The 24,140-nt window shown below is 51.5% G+C and overlaps 10 protein-coding genes across 10 annotated transcripts; 4 read left to right on the top strand and 6 right to left on the bottom strand.

The window, feature by feature from the left end:
* Positions 1–9: 9 nt before the first annotated feature.
* Positions 10–1,023, bottom strand: Z517_00638 (uncharacterized protein; the record flags this gene model as incomplete). The annotated part of the gene is made up of 1 exon (XM_013433602.1): positions 10–1,023. The coding sequence occupies one exon, from the start codon at positions 1,021–1,023 to the stop codon at positions 10–12; it is 1,014 nt and encodes a 337-aa protein (XP_013289056.1).
* Positions 1,024–2,067: 1,044 nt separating this feature from the next.
* Positions 2,068–5,586, top strand: Z517_00637 (uncharacterized protein; the record flags this gene model as incomplete). The annotated part of the gene is made up of 1 exon (XM_013433601.1): positions 2,068–5,586. One exon carries the CDS (start codon positions 2,068–2,070, stop codon positions 5,584–5,586), a length of 3,519 nt encoding a protein of 1,172 aa, XP_013289055.1.
* A 1,337-nt stretch (positions 5,587–6,923) lies between these two features.
* Z517_00636 (uncharacterized protein) lies at positions 6,924–8,002 on the bottom strand (the record flags this gene model as incomplete). Its single annotated transcript, XM_013433600.1, has 2 exons — positions 6,924–7,099; positions 7,153–8,002. The coding sequence occupies 2 exons, from the start codon at positions 8,000–8,002 to the stop codon at positions 6,924–6,926; spliced, it is 1,026 nt and encodes a 341-aa protein (XP_013289054.1).
* A 647-nt stretch (positions 8,003–8,649) lies between these two features.
* Z517_00635 (uncharacterized protein) lies at positions 8,650–10,624 on the top strand (the record flags this gene model as incomplete). Its single annotated transcript, XM_013433599.1, has 10 exons — positions 8,650–8,697; positions 8,750–8,842; positions 8,891–8,954; positions 8,988–9,310; positions 9,362–9,737; positions 9,786–9,929; positions 9,980–10,106; positions 10,156–10,313; positions 10,362–10,432; positions 10,484–10,624. The coding sequence occupies 10 exons, from the start codon at positions 8,650–8,652 to the stop codon at positions 10,622–10,624; spliced, it is 1,545 nt and encodes a 514-aa protein (XP_013289053.1).
* A 255-nt stretch (positions 10,625–10,879) lies between these two features.
* On the bottom strand, positions 10,880–11,856 carry Z517_00634 (uncharacterized protein; the record flags this gene model as incomplete). Its single annotated transcript, XM_013433598.1, has 2 exons — positions 10,880–11,335; positions 11,413–11,856. 2 exons carry the CDS (start codon positions 11,854–11,856, stop codon positions 10,880–10,882), a joined length of 900 nt encoding a protein of 299 aa, XP_013289052.1.
* Positions 11,857–12,469: 613 nt separating this feature from the next.
* On the bottom strand, positions 12,470–14,175 carry Z517_00633 (uncharacterized protein; the record flags this gene model as incomplete). The annotated part of the gene is made up of 5 exons (XM_013433597.1): positions 12,470–12,589; positions 12,650–12,707; positions 12,761–13,240; positions 13,293–13,709; positions 13,760–14,175. 5 exons carry the CDS (start codon positions 14,173–14,175, stop codon positions 12,470–12,472), a joined length of 1,491 nt encoding a protein of 496 aa, XP_013289051.1.
* A 957-nt stretch (positions 14,176–15,132) lies between these two features.
* Positions 15,133–17,363, top strand: Z517_00632 (uncharacterized protein; the record flags this gene model as incomplete). The annotated part of the gene is made up of 4 exons (XM_013433596.1): positions 15,133–16,098; positions 16,175–16,385; positions 16,514–16,886; positions 16,949–17,363. The coding sequence occupies 4 exons, from the start codon at positions 15,133–15,135 to the stop codon at positions 17,361–17,363; spliced, it is 1,965 nt and encodes a 654-aa protein (XP_013289050.1).
* A 191-nt stretch (positions 17,364–17,554) lies between these two features.
* On the bottom strand, positions 17,555–18,789 carry Z517_00631 (uncharacterized protein; the record flags this gene model as incomplete). The annotated part of the gene is made up of 2 exons (XM_013433595.1): positions 17,555–18,117; positions 18,222–18,789. The coding sequence occupies 2 exons, from the start codon at positions 18,787–18,789 to the stop codon at positions 17,555–17,557; spliced, it is 1,131 nt and encodes a 376-aa protein (XP_013289049.1).
* A 722-nt stretch (positions 18,790–19,511) lies between these two features.
* On the bottom strand, positions 19,512–20,791 carry Z517_00630 (uncharacterized protein; the record flags this gene model as incomplete). Its single annotated transcript, XM_013433594.1, has 5 exons — positions 19,512–19,994; positions 20,061–20,093; positions 20,150–20,300; positions 20,360–20,568; positions 20,639–20,791. The coding sequence occupies 5 exons, from the start codon at positions 20,789–20,791 to the stop codon at positions 19,512–19,514; spliced, it is 1,029 nt and encodes a 342-aa protein (XP_013289048.1).
* A 655-nt stretch (positions 20,792–21,446) lies between these two features.
* On the top strand, positions 21,447–23,616 carry Z517_00629 (uncharacterized protein; the record flags this gene model as incomplete). The annotated part of the gene is made up of 8 exons (XM_013433593.1): positions 21,447–21,718; positions 21,772–22,059; positions 22,107–22,360; positions 22,407–22,543; positions 22,593–22,691; positions 22,751–22,890; positions 22,947–23,056; positions 23,108–23,616. The coding sequence occupies 8 exons, from the start codon at positions 21,447–21,449 to the stop codon at positions 23,614–23,616; spliced, it is 1,809 nt and encodes a 602-aa protein (XP_013289047.1).
* Positions 23,617–24,140: the final 524 nt, after the last annotated feature.

Genomic DNA, 24,140 nt, shown 5'->3' with positions numbered 1-24,140 from the left:
TCCCTGTTGTCACTGAGCAGATACCTTCTTCTCGGAGTCTCTTTGGAAAGTGGCATCCAACGCCTTGATGAGAGCGTAGATTCCCCTAAGCAACGGCGTCCGCACGCCTTTTTCCTCAGCCAGTCGGACCGCGTTGCCCACGATGGCCTCGACCTCCATCCTCGCGCCGACTTTTGCGTCCGCGAGCATCGAGGGCTCTACCCCGGGCAGTTCCCTGGCCTTGGCTCGGTCGATCTGGAATTCTACAGTCTTGGCGTTGATGTTGTCGTAGCCCCATGCCTGTGCGACAGAGGCTATCTCGGTCATGAGCGACTTGATCAGGTTCAACGCGTACTCTGGCGGGGAGGACGCGAGGAATTGGGCATCGCGGGAACGGGAGAGCGCGCACACGGGGTTCCAGCTCGCGTTGACGGCCAGCTTGCTCCAGCGCTCCGTTTGCACGTCTTCGTGCACCTGCGTGCGGCCTCCCCCTGCGTTGAGGAGGCGAGAGAACGATTCTGCCCTGGCTTTGTGCTCGGGAGATGCGTTGGAGGGATATGTGCCAATGTGCAGCAGCGCGATCTCACGGTGGGTGACCACAGCAGGGGCAATTTGCGTGGCGGGGAGGTATACCACGCAGCTTAGCAGAGGGTTGTCTGGATAGAGCGCTTGATATGGTTTTTCGACGGCGATGCCGTTTTGTATGACTGCGATAGTCGTGTGGGGGGAGATTGCCGGGCGGAGTTGCTCTGGCATTGATGGCGTTGTCTGGATGGCCTTGGCCGTGACAACGACGTAGTCGAATGGTTTGCCTCCCGAGAGCGAGACAGCCTCATCCACGGTCCGCACTACTTGGGGTTTGAATTTGAGGCCATCCCCAAAGATTGTCGAGTTGATGGTGAAGCCCGCCGTGGAGGCAACAGCATAGTTCGATCGGCAGACCGTGTACAAGTCTCCCTCGCCGACGGCGCGGGAGAGGATCCAGGCGTAGACGGTGCCGACGCTGCCAGTGCCAAAGACGAGGACGCGCGGAGGGGTAGTCATGGTTGTGCTAGGAGAGCGGGTCAATTAAGACTAGAGACAGGTGTAACGAGTAACTTTGCTCTCATTTTTAATGCTCTGCTCGTTTCAGATGCTCAAGTACATATTTGGGGACGTACACGTGGAGGAGCTGAGATATCTCCGACTATGAGCGGTTGAGGGTGTGGAGATATCGGCAAATGTCCCGATGGCTGACGGGTAATCTTAGATCCAATGGAGATGCCTATACGAGGTGCTTGTAGGCCATTTCCGCGTGGGTGAGGAGAAGTCGTGATAGGGAAAGCAAATGGTAACAATTATCGCGTGTTATGTACGTCTTTGAAGTAATAGCAGGGACAAAGACAGACGAACAATTGCCTACCTTGTCATCTCTCGGTGCGATATCCAACCTTTTCTACCGATCTTGGTGGGACTTTGCTGGCTTGCTTGCTGCGAAATCGTTTTCCGAGCAGAGATAGGATTAGTTCGGCGAAGAGATAATGAGGATGAGGTGCCTTTGCAGAAGTGCGGATGATGACCATCAGCGACTTCGGAGGTCCCAGAGTAGGAAGCCTGTCGTAGAGGCTTTGAGATGCTGGAGATCCAGAGACGGGTAATGAAACGGTGGTGAGATAGCCTCATGTTTAGCGAAAGCTTGTGGTGAGTTGCATTTCTGTATGGACGAGGAGCAGAATGAGAAAGATGTCGCGATCATTGCGCACTTGACACTAGGAATCTCGAAAGATTGCGTCTTCGTCCATCTTGCATCGGATGAAGGAACTGATTGGAGCCAATGACGACCAAGGCGGAAGGCTGCAACGGCGGAGCAGATGCGCCAAACACGACGCGCAGCCAGCAACGCGACCAAAAGGGGGTTCAACAGCCCAGCCAAATGACGTTGTTTGGTGTCAAAGAGGCTTTGAAACCCACTTCCCGGATGGAGACTCTTCCCTCTCGTTTGATCCTTTCAGAGTTATACTGGTTCGTGGTGCATCCAGAAAAAGAGAAAGAAATAGAGGAAACACCACCACTTCTCAAGAAAGGAGAATATCAGAAAAGTGCACAGCCATGGATCCAGACATACCGACGCCCTCTATTGAGCACGACGCCCCCCGAGACACCACCAGCGCCTTTACCACAACAAACCTGGGTCTCATGTCACCCACAATCCAAGTGAATCATCGAGACCACACCCATGCGCACCCAAACCTGCTGAGTGCTGCCGCGCAAATACCCCTGCCGCCCTCTTCCCCCATGCGCAGTCCCTACCACACCCCTGCGCCGACCAAGACCAAATCTCTGTCGCCGAAACCGCCTTCGCGCTCGCCGTCTGTCGCGAGTTCATATCGAGGGGAGAGACAAGAGAGACAATCCACTCCAACACTGACCACCAGAAGGTCAACCTCCAGCCTGAGTAATACCAGGGGCAGCACACCTCAATACCGTCGGGCCTCCTCTAATCTCAACCCTCTCTCTCCTGCAGCAAATGGCAAGATGTCGCTTCCAGAACGACCGCCTGTCACTGCCAATTCGGTAGCGAAGGAGTACTTTGGAAAAGAGCTGGAAGCGCATACCTCCCTGCAGTCCCCTGTAGTGGTGATAGTTCATGATTCATGCTACGGCCATCGCTTTTCTCGTCCGCGCACCTCAAAGAATGCCCTCGCCACAATTGTCGAGCGCCCAGAGAGAATCCACGCCACGCTGTTGGGGGCGTCTGCTGCCTATGTGCGCCTAGGAGGACGGCATGCTGACGGTGAATATGCGCCTTGCCCCAAGCACGAACCGTCACGGGTGTGTCACATCCCATTCCAGATTCGCAAGACATTCCGGAGTATTCCTCTCAACCACCCCTCAGTCGCTTTCGTACACGGCTCGAAATGGATGGAAGAGTTGCAAATCATGTGCGACACGGCCGAAGGGAGATTGGCGCTCAACGGGAAAGAGTTGGTGAGACCAATCGGATATGGGAAGGATGAAAATGGGAATGCCCTGCCCAAGCTGCATGAAGGCGACTTGTACTTGTGTGCGGAGTCGCTTGCTGCTTTTCAAGGCTGTCTCGGGGGAATTTGCGATGCAGTGGATACGGTGTTCTCGTCGCCGCTTACCAAGAGGGCTTTCGTCTGCATCCGACCTCCTGGCCATCATTGCTCTTCCAATTACCCTTCAGGCTTCTGCTGGCTGAACAATGTTCACGTGGGGATCGCCTATGCGGCTATGAATCATGGCCTGACACATGCGGCCATTATCGACTTTGATCTACACCATGGAGACGGTTCCCAGAACATTGCCTGGGACCACAACCGCAAGGCACAAGGTGCAGCTAAGAATGCTGCCGCGCACAAGAAGACCCCTATCGGCTATTACAGCCTCCACGACATCAACTCGTATCCCTGCGAGTGGGGCGACGAAGAGAAGGTGCGAAATGCAAGTTTGTGCATCGAAGGTGCTCACGGCCAGTCCATATGGAATGTCCACTTGGAGCCATGGACGAGCCTTGAAGAGTTTTGGAAACTCTACGAGTCCAAGTACATCATTCTGCTTCATAAAGCGAGGTTGTTTCTGCGTCAACACACGGCAAAGTTGCGCGCTTCTGGGAACCAGTCGCCGAAGGCTGCCATTTTCATCTCAGCAGGCTTTGACGCCAGCGAGTGGGAAGGTGCAGGCATGCAGAGGCACAGTGTCAATGTTCCGACAGAGTTCTACGCCCGCTTTACGGCCGATATTGTCCGACTTGCGCATGAAGACGATCTCGGTGTTGAGGGCCGAGTCATCAGCGTTCTAGAAGGGGGATACAGTGATCGAGCTCTGACTTCGGGCGTTCTGAGCCATATTTGTGGCATGGCGGGTGATAACCCTGCCACCAGAAACAAGGGCTCGTCAGACATGCCGGGAAATCGATTTCAAACGATTAACAATTGGGTTCAAGACATCCCTTCCTCTGCCGCTGGTCAACACTTCACCTACTCGGCAGATTGGTGGGCACTCCAAAATCTTCAAGAGCTCGAAGCTGTCGTCACAGGCCGACAGCCTCCAGCTTCAAAGGTTAAAGACAAGGCTGGAAATTATTCTTCGCCAACACAAGCATCTACTCTCAAGATGACCGACCATGCTCGCGAAAAGCGCTCGTTATCATCTCTGCATGCCAGACTCTCTCTGGATGCAGTGTATGAGCCCCCACCACCCGACGTCGACTGGGCCGTTGCTGCATATGAACTGTCCCGTATCATTATCCCTAGCGATCGACAAACGTTGAGCTGCACACATGACGAACTTCATGCAGAAGCTGCAAGGGTACGAAAGGAGCGACAATCGACCGTGGGCTTGCCGACTGGTCCCGACGAACGGATGCAACTACGTGACCGAAAGGCAAAAGCCCCTCCTGCTAACATTTCGGCTGTGCGCGCAGTCTCGCGTAACGGCAATCGGCGTACAACTATCGCAGCAGTCAGTGACTTACCTGATCCTAATGCAGAGCATCCTGATCTGCCAAACGGGAGGATGCGTCGAAGATCCAGTGACGCATCGAGCATCCTGTCGAGTTTCCAAGGCATGAAACTATCAGATCAGGGTCCTGGTAGCGCAGAGGTTTTGTCAAAGCCTTCAGGCCCACAAGCACCTTCGAGAACATCACCAGCTCCCACTGGGAAGCCAGCTAAAGCTGTTGCTGTGAAGAAGACAAGAGCTCCGCCTGCGACAAAGGCACCAGCAAGACCAAAAGCCAGTAGCCCTCGGCGGCAGAAAACTGTCCTGTCAGCTGTCACAGGCTTGCCCGAAACCAAGATTACTCCTACTCTCGTTCAGAAAGATGCGATCCAGGCCCAGCATGCTTTGCCTGTGCAAGGCGGTCGCAAAGAAGCTTCAAATGCTGATGACGTGGACAACCTAACAAATGGGATGAAAAAGATCTCTATCAAATTGAAAATGCCGACTGTAGAAGAGCACGCTAACACACAAAATCAAAAGACGGGTGATGATAAGCAGAAGAAGCCTCGTGCACCAAGGAAACCACTGGCCCCCAAGAATTCCAAGCCAACTAAGACGACTCTCGTTGCAGATCCTGGTCAAAGAATCAGTCCGCAGACAGATCTCCCCAAAGACGACCAAGAGCACTCAGAAACGACTACCACAAATACAGCAGCAATAATATCGCCATCAGTAGTTCCTCAGGCGGTCGAAGAACGTATGTCCAATCCCAACGCGAATTCTCGTCCACACATGCCGCTGCAAGAGATCAACGGTCAGCACGAGTCACAGCAATACATAAAAGCCGAGGAGGCCGTGAATTTCAGTGTATCTGATGCACAAGCTCCAACAGCCAACTCTCTCTTCGTTGTTCCTCAGATCCCAAACTCCCAAATACAGCAAGCAACAACCAACGCAGCAGCATCGGGAACGCCTTTGTCTCCTGTGATAGACAACCCGATACAGAGAACAAAACAGGACCTACCTGTGTTTACTTCAAGCTCTCCTATCCCATTCGCGGCTCCCGCCCAGGAAGAGCAACACTCGCCGGCACTGAAGCATGAGGAGGCCACGAAACCGAACCCTGTTTTCTGGAGTACTCCCGAGATATCAGAGCAAAAATGAGACTTGCGACGAGATCTTTCAGAACAATCATTTTCTCAGTCAACATCGCGGACGAGGTCTTCTAGTGTGACCCTTGGATACGTCCACTTGGGTCGTCTCAACAAGAACACTTTCTCATCCTCCATTTTCCTTTTATTCCTCCTTTTTCCAAATTAGAGATACCCCATACAGCATTGGTCAGGAGCTTGGATGGGCAATGGGACAACCAGGTTATTTTCGATCGTAATCTTGGATTCTGAATTACAAGGGAACCCCCAAGTTGGAAAGCGGATGCAAAGATGTGATCCACTCGCAGAAATAACCGGGGGAATACTGCTCCTTGGTTGGTAAAGGTAGCGAAATGTATTCAAATCAATTCTATTATGGCTCCAGCGTCTCTCGTGCCCGTCACACCAGACTGGACTTGAAAGACCCACCAACATTAATAGTTCCTAAATCGCCAAGAATATCATAAATAGAGCAGGAAGCTAAAGTAAATCGCAGAAAAGGAGTATACTACTTAAAGGGAGTCCCAGACCTAGTGTCAGAGATCCAGCCAATCAGTAGCCAGGAGTGTCAGCCTGTACATTGTGAAGGCAAATTCCACCAATCATGTTCCAGCCTGTAGACTCTCCCATTACAATAGTAGTAAAAACACTCCGTGCGGCCAGAGTCTATGTTCTTTCTCCCTTATCCACCATTCTATAATAGGCTCCATGAAGGTAGTTTGGCTACGGTTCTACGTCGAAGGGGAAGGTGAGTAGGTATTCATGTCAAAGTACCAACCGGACACTGTATTGATTGAAGGACCGACCGGCCGAGTAGTTCCCATAACTCGGGGTCTCGAATCTGTCGGCAATTTCTACCCTTTTCAACTTTCCTTCTTCAACGGTTTTGGTGTGTTCCGGCCGCTCTACCTACAAAGTAGACATGCCTGCGGTGCGGGAAATCTAGGGGCATTTTAGCACAAAATCTCATCTTCTTGGTACCTCTATTTATAGCATCCATTGTTTCAATTGTTTTTTCTGTCAGAGACGAAGAATATGGTAAAGGTAAATGACCACTTTTCCGAGAAAACCCCCATAATAGGAAGGGTGTTCGAGTTGTCTCGGTGGTTAGGAATTGTCCGGGTATCGTGTATCGATAGGTACTCGTATGGTATATGACGTACCATACCTAGTAACAAGCCTTCATTTACTCTTGTCGTCCTCCGAATGTTTTGTAATACGAGCGCAATGGTGTTCAGCCTTGGACGAAATCACAGGTTTATCTACCTACACGGTACTGAGAATGTGGACATCTACCTCGACACCTCAAAACCCCGTCCACCTGCCTGTGAATGGAGCCTTACCGTATTTTTAAAACACCGCGATCGCATTCGGAGGAGAACCGACCGACCCTGGATAATTTAACGGCGCGGACGTAAGGAGGAACTCGTATCGTCTCGCTTTCGCACAATACTCGCCCAACGCCTTCAGGTCCCATAATTCGCCAATGGGCATGCCGAAAAAGGCCAAGAGGTATTTATGTAAAACTTTCATGTCAGTCAGTGACGGCAATCCTCTCTAATCAGTATTTCTTCCGTACCTAGCTGATCATAACCTCCTGGCTTTCCCCCCTCTTCTTCGATCTGGGGGGGCAGCGACTCGAACGCAATGGCATCGCCCGCCACAGCACTAAAGTGGTGGTTCCAGAGCCAACGAGCGGTTTCTAGGCTCCCTTTGACTCCGACCGTCTTATGAGTGCCGAGGAGCTTCGTTTGTTCATCAATGTCGGCAGCGTCCAGATCCTCGGTGAATCCCGTCCTGACCAGAAGGATGTCGCCGTACTTGAACTTGGTGCCCTGATGGGCCGCCACGGCTTCTAGATCCTGGACAGAAATAGGGACATTGTCAAAGCAGCTGTACTGGATTCCTTTGGCCTGTGCATAGGCTCGGTAATCCAATAAAACCCCCCGCCCGACCAAACAACCCTTCTCATGCCAGTGGTTCAATGTAGGAAGACTCTTATCGCAGTGCCGAAATCCTTGGATGAGGTTCTCTGTTGTTGGTCTTGAGCCATTGTAGCACAGCCCTGTGTGTTGGTGGCCGTAATGCACGAGGCTGTCCCACTGGCTTGATGCCTGCGTATTGAAAGCCACTTCGTCGTCGAAACTATGGATGCCCAAGGTAAGTTTGGCGTCGAGAACGGTATGCTCGGTCGGGCGTCGCCCGTAGCCGGGCTTGCCAATTGCGTTGAGCGGCCAGTTTAGAGAAATCGAGACGCCATCGCGGGCTTCCTTGCAGGCCTCCTTCTTCACGGCAGGTGTAAGTAGATTGAAGCACCCAAGATAGTCCGTCGTTCCGTCCTTGTCGAAAACACCCCAGGCACAGCCTTTGGGCATGCCCTTGACTTCCGGTAGGGAGTCGAAGTCGGGGATATTGTCAAAGCCTGCCATTTTCTTTTACTCGTGGTTTAACAGATGACTTGGTGGTGGTGAAAGGTAGGTAGGTGGGCGTGCCTGTCAAAATTGAATGAAGATATAGTGCAAGGGCATAAAGACCCCCAGGTTATGCTGGGCTCTCTTGACGAAATGACTGTAAACATTGGTTACGTACTCAAGGCCAACCCTCGGACATTGTGCCACTCCGCGGCACGTAGGTTTCCAACAAAGGACAAAACTACCATCAGCTCTCTGTGGCACTCTAAGAATGAGTTTCCTCGCAGAAACAGGTCTAGACACACGAGCTGCGAGCCCGCCAGCGAGGCTGTGCCGTGGGTGGACTTTCCGTGGATGTTTTCTTTATGGACTGGCTGTGGATTGTAACAAGTTGCCACGGTTGTGAATCTTCCAATGAATTCCTTGCCGCGGCCCGATACAACGTGCCCGTGGCCAGAGGTGCATCTTCCTAGCCGTTCTGCCGCACAAAACTAGGCCGAATTTGTACATGTACCTCTTCCAGTGACCATACAAAGTGCCCAGCAGGAAGCTGGCTCCAAAAAAATGCCAGAAGACGCACATCGATTCAGAGACAAGACGCACATCCTAACTGGGGACCTTTCAAGTCTTAGCAAGTGACAAGCATACACCGGCAGTATTCCACGATGAGTGCCTCGTTGCCAAAGCAACCAGTCACATTGTACAATGTATTTGTTAGTAGTAGCACGCTCGATGGTCCTTCGACTTTCGTTGACAAGTTGTTAGGTCGTCGCATGTGCAACACTGGCGTCAATTTTGCTGGGATATGCGTCAGGGGTCATCGGCAGCACGCTCGGCCAGGCATCATGGTACCGTGTGGTAAGGACGAATGCTTCTCACAGACCCCAGAGGCTTATTCAGCGGTAGATGGGGCTTCAAATGGTTCCTGGGAAGCCTGGATACAGCCACACGGAGACTATACAAGGGGCTTGTAAGTCATTTTCTGGGAGTCAAGTGCATCCAGCTGACGAACATGCAGCCAACGGGACGTTCTATGCATTCGCTACGATCGGCACCATTCTTATCGGGGAAATAATGGGCCTCCTGGGACGCATCCGTGCATTCCAGATTGCAAGTGCTCTACACATCGTTGGAGCGGCCATCCAGACGGGAAGCGTGAATCAGGCCATGTTCCTGGTAGGTAGAGGTATCACAGGCCTTGCAGCAGGGTCGACAATTGTCATCGGCCCCGTCTACTTTTCCGAGGTGGCTCCGCCATCGTCTCGTGGCTCCATGGCAGGAATGCATGGCGCGGGTATAAATACTGGATACATGTTAGCTGCTTGGGTACGGTGTGACCCCCATTTTCACCACGTCTGGCTTTAACAGCAGAGACAGGTCGGCTTTGGCTCCTCCTATGCGAACCCCACGACGACCTTCGGATTCCGATTTCCCCTGGCCATTCCGATCCTCATAGCCCTGATTATCTTGGGTGCAACGTTATGGATGCCAGAGAGTCCTAGGCACTTGGTCGACAAAGGCCGCAGTCCTGAAGCTCTTGCAGTCCTCACCTCACTTCACGGTCACGGCAACCATGAGTTTGCGCAGCGAGAGCTGAGGGAGATCGAACTGCAGGTTGCCGAAGAGAAGGCTGCGTTCAAGGAAAAGTCGGCCTTCATGATCCTTTTCACGCAGATGACATACCTCAAACGCGTGGCTCTGGGCATTCTGGTTTGTTCGGGAGTTATCAATACGGGCGTGCTTGTCATCAACAGTAAGTCTTAGCAGACCACTGACTAGGGACATTGACTTAGTCGGGAAGATTACGCTGTCATTATCTACAGCTCGCTCGGGCTTTCAACTACAGTGTCCCTTCTTCTCTCTGCCGTGTGGTTGACACTTGCCGCCTTCTGGAACTGGCTCGGCGCCTTCCTCTCTGACAGAGTCGGACGAAGACGGATCCTGCGTCAGTTCAGAACCAAAACAAGCCTGCCGTGCAACTCTAACCGGATGCAGTTATCGGAAATATTGGGACAACCGCGATGTTGATCATTTTCACTGGCCTGTATGCCAAATTTCAGGAAACTGGCGAAAGGAAATATGCAACCGCCTGTCTGGTCTTCAACTTCGCTTTCGAGTTATTGTAAGTTGCAGCTTTGCAGCCTCTCAGATCATTGCTAAAGGCGAGGAAGCTTCGGCGCGGGCGTCGATCCGCATGTCTACACTGTCGCTGCAGAGATCTTCCCCGTCCATCTTCGGGCCAAAGGTGAAAGCGTCGCACTTGCGGGCTACTATATCTACAGCATCATTTGGACGGAAGCAGCACCACCTGCATTTAGCAGCATTGGATGTGAGTCGTGGTTCCGAGCGATTGACAGTCTTGTGCTAATTTTGCCAGGGAAATTTTATCTCGTTTTTATTTGCATCCAATTTCTACAGATTACACTGATCTATCTCTATCTACCAGAAGTATGACCTACCGATACGTTGTTTTTGGATCATCCACTAACTCTCCATCAGACTGCCAATGTCCCGCTTGAAGAAATTGACGAGGTTTTTGGCGGTCAAGTCAAAGTCCATCTCAATGACGCGGATCTGATCGTGGAACCTACGTCAGAAGAGGTAGAGGTGAAAGAAGCACAAGCCGCTATCAAGGAGTGATGGTTGGACAGGGGGTAGCTGGCATCTGGGCCTAGTATATGGCTTATAGCATGACCGTTTTGCTAAACTAGAGCTACAGGGCGAAAGACAATCGATGGTTTCCGCGTCGTCTACTTCGTGATGAATTTCTCTCGATCTCCACTGAAGATAGCATATTAATCAGACCATGAGGCAGAGATTGCTCCGAGTATCTCAAGTCCTGTAGCATCAAAAATTCTCATTCTTGGTCTCTCTGTATTCCCGAAATGATGATCATCACGCAGACGGCCTCAACACCTCAGAAACAACAGTATCTAGATTTTCTTGCGGAAGAGCGAGCAGAGCGTTGTCTAGCTCTCGTTCATCCCCATAATTTCCCCCTCTACCTCTGGTGTACCACCCAGCTCGCACAAGCCGCGGGATGGCACTGGCGAGGTCCCCGTCCCGGAGACTTTGCTGTCCAGCCTTGATCTCGTCCTCGCCTGAAGTCCTGACGACCGTCCAGCGCGAGGCGCTCGATTTCTCCAGCGACTCCAAGATGTCGTTGAGGCTCAGGGTGAATGATGCCACGTAGACGAATCTGTTCGCGGTCTCATCGGGATGCTGCAAGGTCTTCACGACCGCCTGGCCGACAGTCGATAAGGTTGTCGTGGAAAATCTGCAGGCGCCGTCGTCCCATATCAGGGCCTCCCTTTTCTTCAAGTCAAACCCGAGAAATCCAGAACTCAACCCCTAGGACCATTTTTTTTTTTTTTAATCATCAGACACGATTCACGCGCTTTGGAGTCTGTCGGACAAATAATACATACCCAGTCGAAGAAGGGGCCAGTCACCAAGACCGACCAAGTCAGCCCCGTCTTCTCTCGCTCCTTGAGATAGTCCAGAATGTCGAGCTTGATCTGAAAGACCGGAGGCCGAAGCTCGGTGGACCTCGGATTTGCGCTGTCTCCGCCAAACTCGCTGGGTATGAACCTCTGGACGCCCGCCTTGATGGCGACGTCGACGAGTTTCTTCTGTTGGCCTACCGCCCGGAAGCCGACCGCGGACACAACGGCGTCTTGGCCAGACATGGCTTCCAGAAGAGATTCCTCCGAATAGTCTGTCTCAAACACCTTGACGGCGCGGGCAAATGACTTTGACCTCGCATCCCTTGTGAGCACACTCACTTCAAAGGATGGCGTGGAGAGAAAAGCCTGGACAATCGACGGCCCAAGGTTCCCGCCGGCTCCGACAATGAGAACTTTGCGGATCATGTTGGCGGTGAAGAGTCGACCTGCCCGCCAGCCCTGATGTTGGAAACCAGGAAAGAGGGATATCGCCCGGAGGGAGGGGAGGGGGGGGCAAGAAGCATATTAAACTGTACTTTAAGACTGACAAGTTCCGGTTAAATCCAGTCAGTCTCAGGAAACTGATAGGCTCTCGGTTACGCGGCAACTTTGTCAATCTCACCGGAAAGCAGAAGGGCAGATAATATGGAGGTACGCGAGGTGGTGTTATTCTTGGTTACAAGCCCGAGGCATTATTCTGAGAGCTTTGAAATTGTATATCCCTGTACAACTTCAAGTTCAATGCATAACACCTTTGCCGGCGAAGAATACGCCCCGAAGTGTTTTGATCTAGAGGCAACTTAGTCATGGTGTACTTATGCAGGCTTCAAGAATCCGGTATTGACAGCAATCTAAGCCATGAAGCAAGACACCAAATAGTTTCCCTAGGTAGCGAATTCCAGAATGGATTATGAGAACGTTCAGTCAAGTCACAGTGCCGTCCAGATGTATTCAAATGCTTCGGTCCTCACGCCCTGTGGATCATTTTGTGCACGTAGTCAAACAGGCTACACTCAAGGACTGCTGATTTCGGACTCTCTTAGACTTTGTGCACATCAACTTCCTCGAGCCCTGATTTTGCGATTTTCTCGGACCCTGTTTTTTGATTCCGGAGCTCTTTATGGACATGCTCCTCCGCCTGCTGCATAGTCTCGGCAACCTGTGAGTCTAGGTTAGCAACCAGTAAAGGAACGACGAAGCCTCTAAACAGGTCACTTACCTCGTCACCAAATAACGCAGCAATCTCTTCAAGGGTTTTGCCATTGGTCTCGGGATATCTGATCCAACTTAGCTTTGGACCAAAGCGACAACAGCACAGATTGACACTTACGCAAAGTAGACCAAGGGGACAAAAATTGCATCCATGCACAGGAAGATCAGGAAATACCGCCAACTGATCGCTTGGATCGCGAGAGGTCCGACTTGTACGAGCAGAACGGTCACGGCATTGAAGGTGGCCAGTCCTGTGGCTGTCCCAGCAGCACGTATTTCTGTCGGGCATATTTCTGGGATGTATGCATACCCGAAGGCATTCATCACCCAAGCATAGCCGAACATGAAAAGGAACATTGACCAGACGCCTAGTTTTCCGAGAGTGGCATTCGTGTTGCCGGACTTCTCGTATGACGCCCAGAAAGCTGTAAGGAGAGTGGAAGCGATCATTACGATGGTGATCGAGATGTAGAACGACTTCTTCCTTCCGATCTTGTCGAAGTAGTACGTTCCGCAGCACGTGGAGATGATGGTGACCATTCCCCATACGCCGACCAGTACCAGAGACATCTTGTTGCCAATGCCAAGTGCAGCGTACCTGCAAATCGTTGTAAGCTTCCACACGAGAACAGAAGGTTCAGGATACATACAATAAGACCTGGTAGTTTTGGAGAGGCACAATTCCCGTCAGTTGTTGGAAGGTGTAGAAGGCAATGATCAAGACAAATCTGTGGATGTAAGACTTCTTTGTGAAGATGGTCTTGAAACCTCGGTTCTGCGACCTCTCGAGCTCGATCTGCGATTTGATCTGATGGAATTCTCGTAGGTAAAATTCCGGATCTTTGGGGTCGCTGTGCATCTTGCGTAGCACTTCCAGAGCCTCATCATCCCGACGTTTAAGCAAGAGCCATCTCGGCGACTCTGGCATATACAAGGAACCCGCGGCCATAAGAGCAGGTGGGATGAACTGGAGTCCAAGGAAAATCCTCCACGCAGAGTTGCCATTGACATATGACAGCCCCAGGCCCATCCATTCCGTCAAGGCGTAGGCGGATGACAGCATCAAGCTGGGAAGCATCAGCATTGCCGCCCGTACCGCAGGCCGGCACAAACTCACTTGTACAGCCCACCGACCGAGCCACGGATTTTCGGGGGTGAGATCTCGCTGGCGTAGGCAGGGCACAGACTGAAGATGATTCCACAGGCAAACCCTCCCACAATACGCCCGACCAAAAGCATGGCAAGGTTGCGAGCGGCCGTCTGCAACACGGCCCCGACGACGGCGATGGCACAAGCTGCTCGAATTGTACGCAGTCTACCGTACTTGTCAGGCCAGTACCAGTTGACATAGCTCCCGAAGAAGTTGCCAGCATAGTAGCACGACCCAACAGCACCCAGAGTTGTAGTATTCAAATTGAAGTATGAGATGAAGGCAGGGTATCCGAAGATAGAGGTGCTGAGTCCGGAGTCATATCCATAGAAAAGGGCACCAGAGGATACATAAAGGATTGCGAGGAGGTTGAATCTGTTCATTATGGGCCGGCGGTCACTGTGGAGGGCGTTCTTGTCTATCACGCCAGAGGTAGATGAAAGTGAAGTCGAGATTGAGACCGGTCGACCATTTTATGCAGAGTCCGCCGCTGGCATACATATTCTATCGCCCGCATTGCTTCCATTTTGACCTCCTTGCAAACCAACGCTGCGAGACGGGTTGCAACAATAGGTTCGGGTGGAGGCTCCACAACCCCAGTTTCAAAGTAAATGTCCGGATCCGTTGCCAGCCTCGGGAACATGGCGGGGTTGCGGAGAAGAAAATGCATTCCCCGGTCCCGTGCAAAGCAGTTCAATTTCGAAGCGGCGCCATATTTATTGTTCTTCTTGCCCCGGGATCGCGGCTACTCGTCTTCTCGCCGAGGGAACTCTGCACCTGCAAACATTTTCGGAGCCTGAACTGTGCGACCGTTGCATAGTCAACGCTTGAGCCGTCAAATGAGCGCACCCGTCGATGATCCGGCGTGGTCAGGCCAGCTGGGGCCACCGACTCACCTCGTCCAGACTCTGAGAAAACGTGCCTCCAAAGCTTGCAAGATATGCCATGCCAGGAAAATCCGCTGTGACGCGACACTAAAGCGATCTGGGCAGGCGTGCTCTTATTGCATGTCGCTTGGTACAGAGTGTGTGCTGGAACAGTCATCTTCTGGGTGAGGATGTCCTTCACAAGGGGAATGAATAGCTGATCAAAATGACTGATGCTTCTCCACGATTCGTGAATGGTTTAGGCCCTCAAAGAAACGCAAACGTGCTAGAAGCCCGTCAAGACCTCAGCAAAGCACTTCCAGCATCCTAGCTGTAAATTCACCCTCACAAAATGCTGGTCCCATTGGTGCCAGCGTCCGGGGAGCCGATGCCTCCCCTGGAGTTGTCGAATCTCTGCAGGCTCGAACTCCTCAAAGCTCAGTCGCACCTGCAATAAGCAGACACAACAAGTCGATGTCAGCTCGGACTCCCGACGACGGTAACCAATCCAATACTCAGATCGAGGCTGGAATTGACAGCCCCCGGACCCCGGACCAGGTGTGGACGAGTCCTTTGGACTTTGTTGACGGTCCACCAGAACCGCATGCTTCTCTCACCAGGAGATCACCATCGCAAAATGAGGCGTACCTGTCCGACCAGCACCGAGCCGGCTCTGTCGCGCCATCCAACGGCGATAAGCGAATCGTGTATGCGGATGATACGTTGACACACAGCGTCCTCCCTCACATGACCGGTCACCGTTCGTTCAATGCATCCGACAGTCGAGAAGGCGACCGCGTCGAACCAGACAGCCCGAACATGGCGCGAGTTACAATAACCTGCCCACCAGCGCCCTCCCTTACCTGGTTTCGACGCGAACTGGACCCAACAACCAAGACTTTCTCTCACTTGGTCGCTGAAGATATCACGTACCTGTGTAAGGTCAAGGGAGTACTGGCATTTCCACCAGTCATTACCTGTGACCTGCTGATGGGATGTTTCGTACGCCACTTTTTACCAGCCTATCCCGTCGTGGACAGGAATGACCTGCAAAGAATCTACCTGCGTTTCCGGCGTGGCACCATCAGCTCCCCCTTGCTTATGCATTCAATCTTCTTTGCAGCTTGCCAGTATATGGATGAGAACACATTACAAGAAGCCGGGTTCAAGAAGAGGTCGGCGGCACAAGAGTACTTCCACACCCGAGCAGCACTCCTCCATTCCTTCAACTGCGAAAAAGACCAGCTTATGCTCATTCAATCTCTCATTTTTATGAGCCCAAGGTGGACGAACTATAGCGAAGAAAAAGACATCCGCTTTTGGACAACATGTGCATGCAATTTGGCTTTCACGATGGGCTTGCATAAAGCTATTCCTCCGTCATCCAGATTATCACAGCATCAGAGATGCCTGTGGCGGAGGATCTTTTGGACTCTGTTCGTGAGTAGACTATTTGCTTATTCCCTTGCATGATGCTTTTATCTAGTGGCACTGGCTGACGCATCATACTGCAAAGGTACGCGACTATAATGTCGCGCTCGGTATAGGTCGTCCGCCGGTGATCAACCTCGAGGTCGTGGATGTTGAGCTTCTCTCTGAGTCTGACTTCTACGAGACGGCTGCTGTGGAAGGCGCGGAAAAGTCTGGGGAGTGCCCAGTCGACTTTTACTTCTTCAGTAAGGTCCACAGCGCGTTCATGACCGACTTGATCACGCTCTCGAAAATCCGTACGTCGAACCTTCCAATATCGCCCATCCTACCCTATTCGTTCAGTTTCCTCAGAACACAAGACTACACCGCTCCCCTTGTGCATAAAGTCACCAGCTCCATTGTGCCGCATGCTGACCAGTAATAGTGTCAGAAATTTTCACCATGAATGTTGAGCATCGAAGACACGAAGACTCTCTCCTACCACGCCTGATCTCCGTCAAAACGCGTCTGGAACAGATGGACTTGGCTTCTGAGCGTGCAACAAGATCGTACACGACCGCAGACTCTCTGGTTGAATATTCAATCTGGCCGATCTCTGTCGAACTCAACCGTCAGAGAATTATGGCCTTGACCTTCAGAGTCATGCACAAGGTACTACTCGAACACGACTCTGGATTTTCCAATAGTCTCACCGTCCAACAAGTTCGGGATGGCATTATCAAGTGTGCTGCAAGGACTATGGCGCTATATGAGGAACTTCTCTCATCGGACGTATTGAAGTACAGCCACAGTTTTTTGTAAGTGTCAATGTGAGCCCGTGCAAGAGATGGTAATGATAACTGACGAGATATGGACAAAGAAATACCTCTCTCTTCAACGCGCTCATCACCTATCTCGAGGAAGTAAAGGATAATCCACGAGACTCTAGTCGGGCGTGCATAGCTGTCAACAAAATCCAACTTGGCCTGTTGATACTCGGAGAGCATCGCAAATACTGGAACGCCGCTCGCTGGTCGTACTCTCTCTTCAAGTTCTGCGTCGACCGAGACTTCGAATTTTTGCAGAACCTTCCCAGGCAGTCCCGATGGCATTCACCAGATGCCGGGCCCACGCCAGTGCAAGGACCTTCGTTCTCACCACCCCCTACTAGCACAATTGAAGAACCACCTTGTATGGCGGACTTCAATTTCGGTGAAATCCCCATTTGGGATTCCTCATTGGTGGATTCGCATTGGCTTGCGGAATGGTTTCCCATCACCCTGGATCAGTCATAAGTCCAGGCCCCTAATTCGGAGGCACCGATGGAGCAAGAGGGCTGTACAAGTAGGTTTGATTCGGATGACATTTCTTGGATATGGGACTCTCCATGATACCTACCAGTTTTCTTTCGGTCAAAATCGGGTCCAGAACATTCAAGCAGTCGGTAGTAGTGATAATGTATACCCTATTTAATCTTCATGCATTGCTAGAGCTGGGGGACCACACCTTCCAATTTCATTGTGTCGAATATTTTGCACAAGTCTTTTCTCGTGTCGAAGCGGGTTGTCCAACCAAGCTCCCGTGCGGCTTTATCCATACTGACCGAAGCGCCCCAGGTGGCGTATCTCATGATCCATCCGAAAAAGGACCACGTCGCGAACTTATCGCAAGCGTCCTTGTCCCCCCCGTGCTTCGCCACCAAATCCTCCCATACACCACGCTTCAGCTTCGATTCAATATCGGCCTCAATGTCGAATCCGGCTCTGGTCGTCACCGGAACCCCAAAGTACTCACCCATACTTTCCCAAATCTCCCTGAACGTGAGTCCCTTCGGATCCGCATCGACGATGTTGTACGATTGGTTTTGGGCGTTTGGATGGAGGGCAAGATGAGTCGTGAAGGCAGCGATGTTCGCCGCCGAGGAGAAGTCCTGTCGCTTCTCGTAACACCCTTCGCCCTCGGATGGCACGGAAAATACCGCCGGCTCGCCGAGATACTTTTGCATGGTAAAGTACAGGGCGGCCGTGCACGTAAATGACTGTCCGCTACCTGCCCTGGAAAGTCAGCCTTTCGACATGCCTGATTTCATGGCAAATTTCCCTGGAACAAAAGTTTCTGAGCCATGTGAGAAAAAAAAAAAAAAAAACCCCCACCAAAGCTGAACCCACTGATCAAGAATGGACGCGTCGTCGACCAGGTCCACTTCCTGTGTTTCTGCAGCTCAAACATAAAGTCCTCTTGGGGGTAGTAAAAGTTGGGCGGGCCTTCGAGCCCGAGTCGGCCGAGGTCTTCGGTGACGGGCTCCTTGGGCGGTGCTTTGAAGTGAAAGCCGTAATATTTGGCCCCGTTTTGGAGCACGACACGCTGGAGTGTGTCTTTGTTGATGTCATCGACCGCGGTCAGGATATTGATGAAAAACTTCACATTGTATTCGTATTGCTTCTCGAACGCGTCATGGTGGATGTATGCCATGTGGAAGAAATGTGTCACTTTGGTGGCGCCCATGTCCCGGAGTGCCTGTGAGATCGAAGCCACGTCGGAGTTGAGGTCCGCCTGGCCAAATACCACCCTGGGGTCCTTCGGGAGCCGGAATGGTCGTCGGCGGGAAGTTGCGATAATTTTGGTCCACTGAGGCTCCGAGGCGAGCTGCTTGATCAGATAGTCGCCGGTGACGCCATTCGCCCCGGTCACAAGGGCGACCAGTTCTCCAGACGGTGCCATGTCGGTCTGTTTTGCGTCGTCCCAAGCTCCCAGCCTACGTTGCCGTCTTTCAATCTGCGTCGGGTGAGAACGAACCTGGTCAATGTCTTATACGATGGCAGCGGGAATGACGGTGGCAGTCCAAAACACAAAGCCGTTTGAGCGCTTACCAAAGCCTCTCTCCTCTCCTCGGCTTGCTCGAGGGGATCGAAGTTTTGAAGGGTCGAGCTTGCCTCGGATAGTTCTAAAGTGGGTCAACCCCACTGAGCCTGTGATGAGCTAACTGAAGAAAGGGTTGTATTGGTCCCAAAAGGTTCTGGTCTTTTGCTGCTTTGTTCTCGGTAGCTCTACGCTACTGGAGGAAACATGGTCATGTAACGACACCACCAGATACCATGTGCTTTTGAGACAGCTTACGACTACAGCAAGATTTTCGACGTCGATCTGTTGGTGTTGCCATGGCCACGTATGACGTTGGCTTATTCTGCGAATTGGCGTGTAGGCCCGCTGGGCCAGATCAGCGTTGGTGACAAGTCTCTGATGCAGCCTTGCTAACAAAATCTTACGCCGAACATATAGGAACAACAACGTCCTCTGTCTGTTAGGTGTGTTTGGATCTTCAAAATCCTCAATAACGCGGCTGGAACTCCTAATGTTGCTCCATGTCTAGGTGGGGGGCATTTTTGAGAAGGATGTTGTCTAACGAGAAGTCTCTATGTGTCCCCAAATACAGAAATTGAGTCTCATGGTGCCACAAGTTTCGCGTGAAGAAACTGAAGCAGGATGTCCCAGCCCCGACGGGTTACCTCGACAACATGGCCATTGAATGTCATGAAACCATGGCAGGCACCGGGTACGAATTTCAGAATAGCTTCATTTCCTGCCAACTGCCACCGCGACGCCATCAAGATGCTATCATCTACCAAGCCATCCTCAGTGCCGACCAAAAACAACGCCGGAACCAAGTCGCTGAGCTTGTTGTACGCCGGTGAGATGGTGGCGGCTTTTCTCTGGTCAGGTGTGCGACCAGGCAGGTATGCGTCGAGAAATTGTTCGGCGTCCTCGTAGTTCAAAACCGGAGTCTCTGACCGCTCTAACCCCCGTAGAGAGGGTAGAGCTGAAAGATCAAAGTTACCGTAGCTGAGAACGACCCCTCTGATACGAGAAAGCAGTCCTCGTTGTTGCAGATGAAGGACAACAAGAGCAGAAAGCGTAGCACCGGCAGACTGGTCTCACGCGTCAGTGTCTGTCCCCTATGACTCTGGCCGCCAATGTTCTCCACACAGACTCACCTCGCCGCCGATGAAATTCAAGTCACAGTTCCACTGTGAACTGTCAGCGTCGTCAACTGGTGAGAGAAGAACACAGAGATCCTCCTGACCTTTTCTTGTGCGTGCTGTTCAAGCCAGTCGGCGACGGTGCAGCAATCTTCCAATGCAGCTGGATAAGGATTTTCTGGTGCAAGGCGGTATTCGACCGAGACCACAACCAACCGAGCGGACCGAGAGATCTCAGCCAAGAGAAGATCTTGACTGTGCCGTTCGCATCAGTCACAAGATCCCGGGTAGTTGCCAGTGATGAAACTACTAACCTATCCGCAGAGCCGAGGACATAGCCACCACCATGGATGTGATAAAAGACTCCAATCGGTTTTGCGCCAGGTGGTTGAAATAGACGGCATTTTATGGCTGGCCCATGATTCGAATCAATACTCATCTCCTCTGCTTCTCCCAAGAGCATAGGTCGAGGGAAAGGTGTTGCCCCCTGGGCTCGACGCTGGCGGTATTCTCGGGCTCCACACTAGTTCTTGCAGTCAGGATCATTGCAGAAGGGAGGCGTTGTATCCCAGCCGAGATCGGGGCTTCCATACCTTCCACCACTTTGTATCTCTCAGTCCCAGCTCAATCAGCTGACTATTGAGCTGTCTCGTAGCCGTAGTGGTCGCTCCCTTGTGGAAGGCAGCTAGGTCAAGTGAGAGATCAGACTTCAACGACTTATCGTCATTGGGCAAGAACTCGCCCATTCTTGCTACAGGTTCGTAGTATGGCGGCCAATCAAGGATAAATTTCGTAGTCAGAACACATTGAACTGACACAAAATATGGTAGTCTGCTCAGATACCAGATGGAAAATCTGATCGAAGCTGACACAGCGATATCGACTCGGCCTTGAGAAGTGTACCACCCTTTACATCGGTGACAAAGAGGCTCTCCCCAATTGTTCAAGTTTACTCGAACCTCACCGGCACTATGACACGGACTACCATTAGTCAGTGGTGACCTGATCTCTTTGGTAATCATAGTGTAGGCATCAACCCCCCCCCCCCTTTGAGTGGTCTTAGTCGAGTCTCAGCTGGATCCAGGTCATCTAGAGAAAGATGGCATTGGTGGTGTTCCGCCCCCGGCATCCGCTCATGTCAGGAGATTCTGCCAAAGAACTTGCGTGCCGCGGCAATTTATCCTGAGCCAAGGACGGCTGTTTCGAGGCAGGCCATGTACTTGCCGTGGCAACTAGCTCTGGTTGTATGATTGGTGCCTTTCTACATCTTCCTCAAGAGCTCCAAGCATTGGCCTTTGCTATATTTGCTTGTAGACAGAATGTAGCGCAGAATAATAGCTCTCCGTCCGTCTCGCTTCCAATTACTGTTTGTTGTCTCCAGTTCCTCGAAATCACCTCAAGATGTCTCCAGGAAAGGAGGGTGAAGGCTTTCCCGCCCAGAATATATCGTTAGACTCCAAGTACGACTCTCACGGCTGGCTTGTTGAAAATGAAAAAGGTTATAGAATCATTGAGGATCACTTCGGAGCTCATCGCAAACTGCGAGTTATCCACATCGGTGCTGGTGCGTCGGGGATTTGCTTTTCGAAATTTGCCGGGGAAGAACATGAGAACATCGACCTACAGATCTACGAGAAGAATGACGATATTGGCGGGACCTGGCTCGAAAATAGGTAAGTGTTGGCTTCCGTGAGAATGGAAGTGGTTGGACTCATCGTTCATTCAGATATCCAGGGTGTGCTTGCGACATTCCCTCCGTTTGTTATCAATTTACCTGGGATCGGAATCCCGAGTGGTCTCAATACTACTCGGAATCACCAGAGATCTGGAAATACTTCAAAGGCGTTGTTGAGAGACACGACCTTATGAAATACATTAAACTTCGACACAAAGTGGTTGCAGCAAAATGGCATCAGGAAGACGGACTTTGGCACGTTCGAGTTCAAGACGAAGAGCATGGAAATGAATTCAACGACACGTGCCATGTCCTAGTCAACGGCGGTGGCATCTTGAAGTATGTCCCTTCTCCGGGTCCTGCAGCGTATGCTGATGGTTAATTAGTAATTGGAAGTGGCCAGATATTCCTGGCCTTCATTCATTTCGAGGTGTCCTCCAACACAGTGCACACTTTACCGAAGGACTCGACCTAAAGGGTAAGAAAGTCGCCGTCATTGGAACTGGCAGCAGCGGGATCCAAATTGTCGCGAAGATTGCTCAGGAAGTGGAACACCTCTATACCTGGATCCGGTCGCCTACCTGGATTACAGCTGGCTTCGCTCAGAAATTCGCCTCCGAGGGTGGAGGAAACTTTCAATGTACGAGCCCGCCCCTTCTACGACTGGCTCAATGCTGACCGTTCAGACACGCCGGAACAAAAGCAGCTCTTTAAAGACAACCCGAAGCTCTACTTGAAGTATTCAAAAATGATCGAGTCAGAGTTAAATCAAAGATTCAAGTTCATTTTAAAGAACACCCCGGAGTCCAAAGCGGCTAGGGAAGTGAGTGTTTGTGTTATCGCCATTCAGCTTGTTACTAAAAAGGAGTCAGTACGCAATCTCCGAAATGAAGCAGAAGCTGGCACATGATGAGGCTTTGATCGAGGCGATCATCCCGAAAAATTTTGACGTGGGATGTCGAAGACCAACTGTACGTGCCCGTATACTTTCGGAAATCTCGACCCAGTTTTGTTAATTGGCGACTTACAGCCAGGAAATGGGTTTCTGGAAGCTTTGAACCAGGAGAATGTGACTGTATTCACCCATTTCATGAAGGCCATCACTCCGACAGGGTTCATCGACAACAGTGGCCAAGAACATCAAGTTGATGTTATTATTTGTGCAACTGGGTATGCCGTCATTCCAAATGTGTTTTATATTGCTTACTGATATGCTGGACACAAAGATTCAATACCACATGGATCCCACGCTTCCCCGTCGAGGCAAATGGTGAGACTCTGGCAAAGCTATGGCGTGATGAAGCTACGTCGTATATTTCGGTAGCTCCTCCTAACAGTATGGTTCTACTCCCTCTCGAGTCACTTGTTGTGCTGACGCTCAGAGCAGTCCCGAACTACTATATGATGGGCGGACCGTACGGGCCCCTTGGCCATGGTTCGTTCTTACCAATCTTGGAGTCACTGGCACGATACATCCTCCAGATCATCGAGAAGATGCAGGTCGACCGCATCAAATCGCTAACTCCCAAGCCTGAAGTCATTTCTCAATTCAAGGAACATGCAGACCTCTACCTGCAACGAACTGCGTGGGTTTCTGGGTGTAGCAGTTGGTTTAAACAAGGACGTGTGGACGGCCCGCTACCGATGTTTCCGGGGAGTCGTCTCACATACCTGAAGCTGCTTGAGAGACCGAGGTTTGAGGACTACAATATTGAATATTGTAACAAGTTGAACATGTTTGAGTTCCTGGGTGACGGTTTCGAAGTTCGAGAGTTCGACGGCAGGGATCTATCCTACTATCTTGGTCTCGTCGACGAGAAGGATGTGCAAATTGACCTGGAGGCCGACCTGTCCACTGATCTGGCTGCGCTGATTCCCCAGGCATCAAAAGCGTGAGATGTGTTGAAGGGCGTGACGGGTGACGGGAGTCTCAACACGAGATATAGATAGAGCGAACCCGTTCATTTCCCATGCGAGCATGATATTGCGTGTATCTAGAATATTATATCAGCGGGACTAGGGTAACGCGAAGCAAAGCAAAGTAGTAATCTCCAGTTTAGGTAACAACTTTTGTCAATCCGCCACATATCACCCAGGGATGTGACAGAGCGCATTCCCCCTTTTGGATAGAAAGAATGATAGACCCAGATAGTCGACTCAGAGACGCTGCTTTCACAGAATTACACATCCTGGTTGATCAGCTCTATTAGTAGCCCCTGTGACGAAAACGGCTGTGTGGTATAATAAACTCCAGTAAAAGCCGCCGACACGGATGGAAATGGTTTGTGCCTCGAGCATCAATCTCACCACCCGGACGCGACATGTCATCGGTGGTTGACCAGCTGGAGCACTGGGGTTGCACACAGGGCAGCATCACTTTTAACCCGATCCGGTCGAGTCGCGAGCTCGTCTTGGCGCTG

This window comes from Fonsecaea pedrosoi, assembly GCF_000835455.1.
Source record: "Fonsecaea pedrosoi CBS 271.37 unplaced genomic scaffold supercont1.1, whole genome shotgun sequence".
NCBI lineage: Eukaryota > Fungi > Ascomycota > Eurotiomycetes > Chaetothyriales > Herpotrichiellaceae > Fonsecaea > Fonsecaea pedrosoi.
The sequence above is the reverse complement of the archived record's forward strand: the minus strand, read 5'-3'. Positions and strand labels throughout refer to the sequence as shown.